At 34.4% G+C, this 11,768-nt stretch overlaps 1 protein-coding gene across 1 annotated transcript in view; it reads right to left on the bottom strand.

Moving 5' to 3' along the window:
• Positions 1-9,166: 9,166 nt before the first annotated feature.
• Positions 9,167-11,768, bottom strand: part of LOC117322174 (hemicentin-1-like) — a 46,527-nt gene continuing 43,925 nt past the window's right edge. Inside the window, 1 exon segment of the mRNA XM_033876949.1 lies at positions 9,167-11,712. Coding sequence (XP_033732840.1) covers positions 11,542-11,712 — 171 coding nt within the window. The 3' untranslated portion in view covers positions 9,167-11,541.

The raw sequence follows: 11,768 nt of genomic DNA, 5'->3' as shown, positions 1-11,768 counted from the left end.
AATTATTATTACTATATCTTTGTGGTGAGGTAGTCAATGGGACTGAGTCAATAATTATTATTACTATATCTTTCTGGTGAGGTAGTCAATGGGACTGAGTCAATAATTATTATTACTATATCTTTCTGGTGAGGTAGTCAATGGGAGCTAAGTCAATAATTATTATTTCAATATCTTTCTGGTGAGGTAGGGAATGGGACTGAGTCAATAATTATTATTACAGACTCTTTCTGGTGAGGTAGTCGATGTGACCGAGTCAATAATTATTATTACTATATCTTTCTGGTGAGGCAGTCAATGGGACCTAGTCAATATTTAATATTACTATATCTTTCTGGTGAGGTAGGGAATGGGAGTTGAGTCAATAATTATTATTACTATATCTTTCTGGTGAGGTAGTCAATGGGACCTAGTCAATATTTAATATTACTATATCTTTCTGGTGAGGTAGTCAATGGGAGCTGAGTCAATAATTAATATTACTATATCTTTCTGGTGAGGTAGTCAATGGGAGCTGAGTCAATAATTAATTTTACAATATCTTTTTGGTGAGGTAGTCAATGGGAGCTGAGTCAATAATTATTATTACAATATCTTTCTGGTGAGGTAGACAATGGGAGCTGAGTCAATAATTATTATTACAATATCTTTCTGGTGAGGTAGTCGATGGGAGCTGAGTCAATAATTAATATTACTGTATCTTTCTGGTGAGGCAGTCAATGGGAGCTGAGTCAATAATTAATATTACAATATCTTTCTGGTGAGGTAGTCAATGGGACTGAGTCAATAATTATAATTACAATATCTTTTTGGTGAGGTAGTAAATGGGAGCTGAGTCAATAATTATTATTACAATATCTTTCTGGTGAGGTAGTTAATGGGAGCTGAGTCAATAATTAATATTACTACATATCTTTCTGGTGAGGTAGTCAATGGGAGCTGAGTCAATAATTATTATTACTATATCTTTGTGGTGAGGTAGTCAATGGGACTGAGTCAATAATTATTATTACTATATCTTTCTGGTGAGGTAGTCAATGGGACTGAGTCAAGAATTAATATTACTGTATCTTTCAATATCTGCTGTATCGTTATAGTCCTATGAATCTTGCAAATCAATGTTCATGTTACAGCCAATAATCAACGATAAAAATAAAACAGAATTGTAATAACTTTATTTTAACTTTATTTTGACATACTGGTGATACTTTAAAAGACAATGTAACAAACATCACGGTACACAGATATGTGATCTAGCCATCATCTGACAAAACATGTTTATAAGGTAAGACGTATTGCCATTTAATTGAGTGATTGCATAAAATAAGCATTTTCAAATATACATTAAAAACGTATAAAACTACTGCATATATACAAATATACGATTTGTAATCCTAAGAAATCAAGTATATAATTATATTTCCATGTGAAGTTGATTTGAAAATGTTATTCCAGGAAAAGGTATGGAAAAATAATGAGCTATCTAGTTCTCTAATACCTACATGTAACTTAAAGTCGATTACTTTTAAATAACTTCAAAATTGAATATTTTTCTCCGTAACTATCAAATAAAATAGAAATCAGTTTAAATTTTAGTTTCTATTAATTGTTTTTATCTACTGGTACCCTATACTAAATGTCTACATATGACGATCAATCACAATTTTATTCGGTGGGATTACAATTCAATTTTGATTAAATATAGTAAAGTAATGGTAGGTCACATACATGTATTATACATATGCCATATACAAACTTACAAATAACAATGCGATTTTAATATGCACGTATCTCAAAATGTATAGAAACTATCCAATGTGAGCACTGTTTAACTTAGAAAAACTTACAACACGAAGAACACTCAAACACATGCAGCCAATACAGAAAACTATTTCCCGAATTTGACAAGAGATACAAACTTACACAAGGTTTATAATCAGTCATACCGACATTATCAGGGTAGTCTGGTAAATATTGAAGAAATGGACATTATCCGCAGAAGTTGTGTTTCTGTTTAGGTTATCCTTAATTGTTTTCTGTAGTTACCAGGTTTGCCTAACCTTGTTTACCCATTACTGCCATTAGAGGGTACGTTAAATGATTGGGATTTCCTTTCAATGACGCATTATCGGTATAATATCAATTACATTCGAGTTAATTCCAAATCTATCAAAACTTCACAATATGAGGAATGATGGGACAGTATTAGATTGGTCTTATGAGGACAGGGAATGATGGGACAGTATTAGATTGGTCTTATGAGGACGGGGAATGATGAGACAGTATTAGATTGGTCTTATGAGGACGAGGAATGATGGGACAGTATTAGATTGGTCTTATGAGGACGAGGAATGATGGGACAGTATTAGATTGGTCTTATGAGGACGGGGAATGATGAGACAGTATTAGATTGGTCTTATGAGGACGAGGAATGATGGGGGCAGTATTAGATTGGTCTTATGAGGACGGGGAATGATGAGACAGTATTAGATTGGTCTTATGAGGACGGGGAATGATGAGACAGTATTAGATTGGTCTTATGAGGACGGGGAATGATGAGACAGTATTAGATTGGTCTTATGAGGACGAGGAATGATGGGGGCAGTATTAGATTGGTCTTATGAGGACGAGGAATGATGGGACAGTATTAGATTGGTCTTATGAGGACAGGGAATGATGGGACAGTATTAGATTGGTCTTATGAGGACGGGGAATGATGGAACAGTATTAGATTGGTCTTATGAGGACGGGGAATGATGGGGGCAGTATTAGATTGGTCTTATGAGGACGGGGAATGATGAGACAGTATTAGATTGGTCTTATGAGGACGAGGAATGATGGGACAGTATTAGATTGGTCTTATGAGGACGGGGAATGATGAGACAGTATTAGATTGGTCTTATGAGGACGGGGAATGATGAGACAGTATTAGATTGGTCTTATGAGGACGAGGAATGATGGGGGCAGTATTAGATTGGTCTTATGAGGACGAGGAATGATGGGACAGTATTAGATTGGTCTTATGAGGACGGGGAATGATGAGACAGTATTAGATTGGTCTTATGAGGAGAGGGAATGATGAGACAGTATTAGATTGGTCTTATGAGGACGGGGAATGATGGGACAGTATTAGATTGGTCTTATGAGGAGAGGGAATGATGAGACAGTATTAGATTGGTCTTATGAGGACGGGAACTGGTGGGAGCATATATATACGATTGGATTAATGATGACGGGGAATGATGGGGCAGTATTAGCTTGGTCTTATAAGGACGGGAGTCGAAATTGAAGAGACAGGTGGTGCCGTTTCAGTTTGAGTCTGATGAGGACGGGATATTGAAGAAACATACGGGACCATGTAAATTAGAGTCTGATGAGGAAGGGGAATGCAAGAAACGCCTCACAGTATTAGTTTGGTCATAGGAAGACGTGCTATTTAAGACACGCATGGGACAGTATTGACTATGGGTCGTCTTTTTCAAATGATATACCTTAAGCCTGTATAATGTACTTTAATACCAGTTCCCCAGCAAGGGTTTGATATCTTATTAACTCCATTTAGGTTTGGGTCATTAACATTTTGCAGGTACAAACTAATCAATAACGACATTCAAAACTTGTTTCAAACAGGTAGGTATCAAAGTGATATGTAGTTACTTCGGAGGGAAGAACCTTATATAATTACAGGAGCCAAGGTATAGCAAAAATAGTAAATAACATCAAGGATATATTTACCTAGACAGGTCATTCGGTAATTATCCATTAAGAGTATAACAAATGAAAATCGTATGTTATTAAGTATCAGTTATATAAAATATCATATATATGTATCAAAAGAATATTGTCATAACCTCATGGTAGAATTGATATTATTTGTAAAGCGCTCCATCAAATAATAAATATCAGAAATAGATTGAGAATACATTGAGAGGTATAAAACCATTAGACTTTAGGGAATGACATGTTTGTTACAATCGGTAGATTGTGGGAGCAGCCTTAATTGTTAAAGCACAAAATACTTCCTCATCTGTGATGGTTTGTGTTTGTGTTTGTGTAAAATGGTATATACATGTACATGTTGATTGAGAATACATTGAGAGGTATAAAACCATTAGACTTTAGGGAATGACATGTTTGTTACAATCGGTAGATTGTGGGAGCAGCCTTAATTGTTAAAGCACAAAATACTTCCTCATCTGTGATGGTTTGTGTTTGTGTTTGTGTAAAATGGTATATACATGTACATGTTACATTGTCCCATTCATAGTGCTATACCTCCGGAGGAGGAGGGGAGGGGGATGAGGAAATCTATTTTCCAAAATATTCCGAAAATGCATAAAACACTTTTTTTCATAAAGATGTCCCATAACATTCCAATTGGACTATAAATCGTCAATTCAAAAAAAAGTTATTTCTCAGTTAAAGATCTTATCCAATTAACAAAATTTCTAAAAAGACATAATATTTGCAAATATGTTGCATTTTGAGAATTTGCAAACCATCGATATCTGGACTATTGACAGAATATAAATGCCTTACCAAAAAAAATCACCAGGCAAAATACAAAATAAACAATATTTGAATAATATTACTGAATTTTAAAACAACATTATTAACACCAGGAACTTATGAATGGCAGTGTATTTACTATGACATGTATTAATTAACAAATTTAAAACTGTTAAATTCATTCACAGCTTTGGTCTAACTCATAATAATTCTATATTCTTTCACTGGAAAATCTTGATCTTACTTGAACCAGCTAGTTGCTAATTTCAACATCACTTCCTCTGATAAATATACAGAATAAATATATCAAATATACCTACAATTTTAAATTGTGACATTTTTCAAAGCAGATCCACAACAAAGCCATACAATTAATACATTGAACTTTTCTGTGTATAAAATATTTTTTCTGTGGTCAAACTTTGAATCGGTAGATATCTACATGACTTTGTAACCATTGTCAAGAAGCTTATTTTTTATCTATCAAAATATAAAACAACCATATATTATGTATATTTTACTACATTAAAACCACTCAATATTTCATCATTTGCATTTCAACATTTTGAGTATTCCCAAATGAAATAAGTTTAAAAGAATAATCACTTCAATCGTTGTTTAATGGTCTAAATCAAATTATAAATTTTGATTATCATATCACAACAAGAGATCCCAGAGGGATCTTGGCGCCCACCATTGAATGATCTTCATAGGTTCCATGTCAGATTGATCATTTCTCTGCTTTTCCCTTCATTTTACTAATCTGTGCAAATTGAGACATCCCTCCAGTACTTTTCAAACAAGGGAATCCTAGTTATATAAGAAATTTGAGATTAAACGATAATGGCTGTTTGTTTGCCAGGTTGTTTTCAGGACAGACTGGTCCAAAAATGCAATACAAGGGACAAAGGGGAAACTACTTATGAAATTTGAGAAAGATCCATTCAGTACTTTCTCAGAAACAGTGATAACAAACTTCAATTGTCAAAATCCAAGATGGCTGCCTGTCGACCATGTTGTTTTCGGATTGGTCTCAAAACGCAATATGCATAACCAGGCACCAAGGGAAACCTACATATGAAATTTGAGAAAGATCCCTTCAGTACTTTCTCAGAAATAGCGATAACAAACTTCAATTGTCAAAATCCAAGATGGCTGCCTGTCGGCCATGTTGTTATCCGATTGGTCTCAAAACGCAATATGCATAACCAGGCACCAAGGGGAACCTTCATATGAAATTTGAGAAAAATCCCTTCAGTACTTTCTCAGAAATAGCGATAACAAACTTCAATTGTCAAAATCCAAGATGGCTGCCTGTCGGCCATGTTGCTATCCGATTAGTCTCAAAACGCAATATGCATAACTAGGCACCAAGGGGAACCTTCATATGAAATTTGAGAAAGATCCCTTCAGTACTTTCTCAGAAATAGCGATAACAAACTTCAATTGTCAAAATCCAAGATGGCTGCCTGTCGACCATGTTGTTTTCGGATTGGTCTCAAAACGCAATATGCATAACCAGGCACCAAGGGAAACCTACATATGAAATTTGAGAAAGATCCCTTCAGTACTTTCTCAGAAATAGCGATAACAAACTTCAATTGTCAAAATCCAAGATGGCTGCCTGTCGGCCATGTTGTTATTCGATTGGTCTCAAAACGCAATATGCATAACCAGGCACCAAGGGGAACCTTCATATGAAATTTGAGAAAAATCCCTTCAGTACTTTCTCAGAAATAGCGATAACAAACTTCAATTGTCAAAATCCAAGATGGCTGCCTGTCGGCCATGTTGCTATCCGATTAGTCTCAAAACGCAATATGCATAACCAGGCACCAAGGGGAACCTTCATATGAAATTTGAGAAAGATCCCTTCAGTACTTTCTCAGAAATAGCGATAACAAACTTCAATTGTCAAAATCCAAGATGGCTGCCTGTCGGCCATGTTGTTATCCGATTGGTCTCAAAACGCAATATGCATAACTAGGCACCAAGGGAAACCTTCATATGAAATTTGAGAAAGATCCCTTCAGTACTTTCTCAGAAATAGCGATAACAAACTTCAATTGTCAAAATCCAAGATGGCTGCCTGTCGGCCATGTTGTTTTCAGATTGGTCTCAAAACGCAATATGCATAACTAGGCACCAAGGGGGACCTACATATGAAATTTGAGAAAGATCCCTTCAGTACTTTCTGAGAAATAGCGATAACAAGAATTTTTTACGGACGGACGGAGGGACGGACGGACGGACCACGGACCACAGACGCAGGGCGATTTGAATAGCCCACCATCTGATGATGGTGGGCTAAAAACAAACAATTATCTTCTCATACAGGCAAAATCTGAATAAATCTGAATAAATCTGAATAAATCCCAATAATTAATCTCCAACTCTGTACTTTTTCACAAGTGTTAAGAAAACATCATATATTGAATATATTTTTGTCTTCAACAAAATGTATAGCTTCTAAGTATAAAATATCTTTTAGAGTGAAACATTGTTTTATATCATGACATTTCATACAATATTTCATATCAATTACATAATTTACTAATTAAATATCATAAATTATGACTTAATAATAATCTCTGCTTCATACATCTTAAAATTTTAATTTTTTTTATCACAGTGAAAATAACATTTAAAAATTGTATAAAAATATTTCACATCAGACAACACTATATCAAAAATTTGTCTTGTGGAATAATTTTGACAAATGTGTTAATATTATAATATCATAATAATCGTGTTTAAACAAGTATAGCCTATATATATGTGGATTTTCTTGATAATATTTAAATGAAATTATTAATTTAAAAATTACTTAGGAAATTGATACCAAAGTTTTAATGACAATTGTTAATTATCTCAATGGATATACATTGTGAATTTTTAGGGAAGAATCTTTATTTTTCCAAACAAAAAATGTCACCTTGATGTCAGTTTGCTGTATTACTAACAAGAGATCCCAGAGGGATCTTGGCGCCCACCATTGAATGATCTTCATAGGTTCCATGTCAGATTGATCTTTCCTCTACTTTTCCCTTCCTCTAAGTCTTACTAATCTGTGTAAATTCAGAAACAGCCCTCTATAACTAGTACTTTTCAAACAAGGGGAACCTATATATAAAATTTAAGATTTAGTGAAAATGGCTGTCTGTAGACCATGTTGTTTTTGGATTGGTCCCAATATGCAAAACTAGGCACTGAGGGGAACCTACATATGAAATTTGAGAAAGATCCCTTCAGTACTTTCTGAGAAATAGCGATAACAAACTTCAATTGTCAAAATCCAAGATGGCTGCCTGTCGGCCATGTTGTTTTCTGATTAGTCCCAAAATGCAATATGCATAACAAGGCACCAAGGGGAACCTTCATATGAAGTTTGAGAAAGATCACTTCAGTACTTTTTCAGAAATAGCGATAAAAAACTTCAATGGTCAAAATCCAAGATGGCTGCCTGTCGGCCATGTTGTTTTCCGATCGATCCCAAAATGTAATGTGCATAACTAGGCGCCAAGGGAAACCAACATATGAAATTTGAGAAAGATCCCTTCAGTACTTTCTCAGAAATAGCGATAACAAACTACAATGGTCAAAATCCAAGATGGCTGCCTGTCGGCCATGTTGTTTTCCGATCGGTCCCAAAATGCATTATGCATAACTAGGCACCAAAGGAAACCAACATATGAAATTTGAGAAATATCCCTTCAGTACTTTCTCAGAAATAGCGATAACAAACTTCAATGGTCAAAATCCAAGATGGCTGCCTGTCGGCCATGTTGTTTTCCGATTGGTCTCAAAATGCAATATGCATAACTAGGCACCAAGGGAAACCTACATATGAAATTTGAAAAAGATCCCTTCAGTACTTTCTCAGAAATAGCGATAACAAACTTCAATGGTCAAAATCCAAGATGGCTGCCTGTCGGCCATGTTGTTTTCCGATCGGTCCCAAAATGCAATATGCATAACTAGGCATCAAGGGGAACCTACATATGAAATTTGAGAAAGATCCTTTCAGTACTTTCTGAGGATTAGCGATAACAAGAATTGTTTACGGACGGACGGAGGGACGGACGGACGGAGGGACGGAGGGACGGACCACGGACCACGGACGCAGGGCGATTTGAATAGCCCACCATCTGATGATGGTGGGCTAAAAACTGTGATACAGCTTAGGAAAAGGGCATGAGCTTCAGAGCACTGTGTTTAATAAGTAAGATTTATGTAATGTACTAGTCGTCAGTACAATATACATGTGCAAGTTGAGCACTGTGTTTAACAAGTGCAATCAATGATTGCGAAAGCTCACCGGCGGCATCAATCACACTATGCATTCATTTTTTATGTATGTATAAGCATGTCATTTTGAAATTGTATGTCACATAATATCGCTCCTAGACCTCTAATGGATGTATAAACCAAATAAGAAGGGTGAGGACTTACAAGCTTTTCAAAACTAACCCCCAAAATCTTTAAAGTGAGTTTTTGTGTCAAAAAAAGTAAGTCCACTAAATAGTAAAATGCCAAAATGCCAATTTTTTCTGCATGATTTGCCACAGCATCACTCCTGGATCTCTTACTAATGAATGTATAAACCGAATTAGAAGGGTGATAGGTGTATACTTTTGGACTTACCCCCAAAACTTTAAAGTGAGGTTTGGTGCAAAAAAAGTTAAGTCCACAAAATGGAAAAATGTGAAAAAATCGTGATTTTTTTCTGCGTGATATTGCCATAACATCATTCCTAGACATCTAATGAATGTATAAACCATTTTAGAAGGGCTTGAGGTGTATACTTTTGGACTTACAAGCTTTCAAAAAACTTACTCCAAAAACTTTAAAGTTTTGGGGTGGGACGCCGACGCGGACGCCGGGGTGACAGCATTAGCTCTCGGTTACTCGTAACCGGTGAGCTAATAAGTAAGATTTATGTAATGTACTAGCCATCAGTACAATATACACGTGCAAGTTTTAAATTACAACATAATGGATTTTGAGGAGGAAGTGATATGGAATTTACTTTTGTGTCACAACAAAATTGTGCTGAGAAAACATACAACTGTAACATTCCATTCCTCTCTTCTATATATGGTTAATGTCAATTTGTATGTAATAGTATCATTAATGGTGTCTTGTATCATACTTAGTTTTTCTTCTATAATAATTAATGATATTGTCAAAGCTATAATAATTATTGTATGTTTTCTATATTTTGACATTGAGTCATAAGTCACACTATTTGTATTGCATTAGAGACTGGGGTTAGTTTCCCAAGTTGAATGCTTAACAAATATTTCAAATGACATCTGGTAGTTATAGTGAGAATATTAAAGGTATACTGTAAAATTACATTTTGTATTAATTTAAAGACAATTAATTTAAATTATTTTTTTTATAAATAATTTCTTCATATTACAAAATCTATATCATACCTCATAATCATATATCTATATTTATTTATAAATGAATCATTTAATGGTCATCTGTAAATAAATGTCTTGGCTAGTAAAGCAACATACACCAACGAAACATTGACATCCTCTAATTTCAATTTCATTTGATTTTTTTGTTCATGACATTTCTTATATAATAACAATTCTAATTGTAACAAACTTTTCTGATTTTAATCAACTGAAAACGATCAACGAAATGATATTCAGTTGAAATATAATCATAATTTCTCTATAGGGAATGATATATTAAACATGAAATGTTCTGATACATTGTATGTTGGTAAATTATCCTACAAATATTGCACTAAATTCACAAGTATGCCAGGAATCAGTTTATCACACTGCTACTTCCCTAAATATGCAAGGGAGCTACATATTTATACAACTAGCCATTGAGGTTAAAAATCTGGCTCAGTAAAATAAGAACCAACAAGCACCAGATTCCATGTAAATCATGCTGCTAAATAAATGTACCTAAAATTCACAGATAAACAACACCATTGTATGAACAACTGGAGTTTGACACCAGTAACTTCCTAATGGCGCAGCTACATATCTTTACATCTATGCAGTATATAACACAACCACTCTTAATGACAGGAATGTACATTGAGTGTACCTGAACAGTAAGTAAACACATCAAGACTTATTAAGGAATGTAAATGTAATAATTACAATAAATATAATTTATTTATGAATTTGATTTTGCTCATAGCTAAAAAAAAGATCAGCTTTTAATGTGAACGATTAAGATGTGAATAAAGACAGGCCAGGTTAAATCAATATATCTGTATAAAATCATAAACCTTTAATAACTATGTTTAAAGCAAGTATAATATGGGCTCATACTGTCTATCTACTATGCTTTTCAATAAAACATGAACAATAACTTACAATAAAATTTGGTATAAAAACAATTATTGTAATGTATTATATTATTCTTTAAAATTCATGACAAAATCCAATTGGAATTTTGCTGCTATTGTGTCAGTCTTACTGATGTGTCCACTCAATGGAGAGAAAACCTGTTAATAACATCATACATACATGGCCATAAACAAATAGCTCTATCACAGGGCAGTCCTGATCACTTCACACCTGCCATCCAAATCTCTATACATATCATTATAATTGTAACACTGAAATTAATCTTTCAGTTAATGAATGAAATGGAATTTTCTTTTTTCTATACCAGGCATCAAAGATTACGAAATCAATGCTCACAATCTGTCTGAAACAGAATACACTATCTTATCCTTTCTTTCTTCTACCTTGGAATTCTAGGAGATGCCAACTGACACATTCCTGCTAAAATAACGAAGGAATACAAAGAATTTTCCTTTCCATCTTTGGATAGATAAATCTGAATTCTTCCAGCTTTTAAGCATCTTTTCTGACATTTTATTCACCTATAAACCTTGTCCATATACTGTCAGACCCTAGAACATTCTAAAATACACATTAAATATTCTAGGCCTAAATCAAACCTCACTCAGAAGTAAATTGGTGCTTCTCTTCTTGAGATTCCTGAGACAAAATTCCTCCACTTTAAGAATATATGACTTGAAGTTCACAGAGCTGTTCTTTCAGTGTACACTACTACGGAATCATTTTTGATGAGATTGTCTGTGTCGTTTCCATGAAGTGCTCCAATGTCGGGGATGGCACTTGTCCTCATCACAGCAATGGCTGCCGCTGATTCACTTCTCATGCGGTTCTTTCTTTTCAATGTGTTGCTAGCCTGTCAAAGATATTCACAAAATACCACATCACTTGTTCTGAAAAGCGAGACTTTAT

The sequence above is a fragment of the Pecten maximus genome, chromosome 2 (assembly GCF_902652985.1).
Source record: "Pecten maximus chromosome 2, xPecMax1.1, whole genome shotgun sequence".
NCBI lineage: Eukaryota > Metazoa > Mollusca > Bivalvia > Pectinida > Pectinidae > Pecten > Pecten maximus.
The sequence above is the reverse complement of the archived record's forward strand: the minus strand, read 5'-3'. Positions and strand labels throughout refer to the sequence as shown.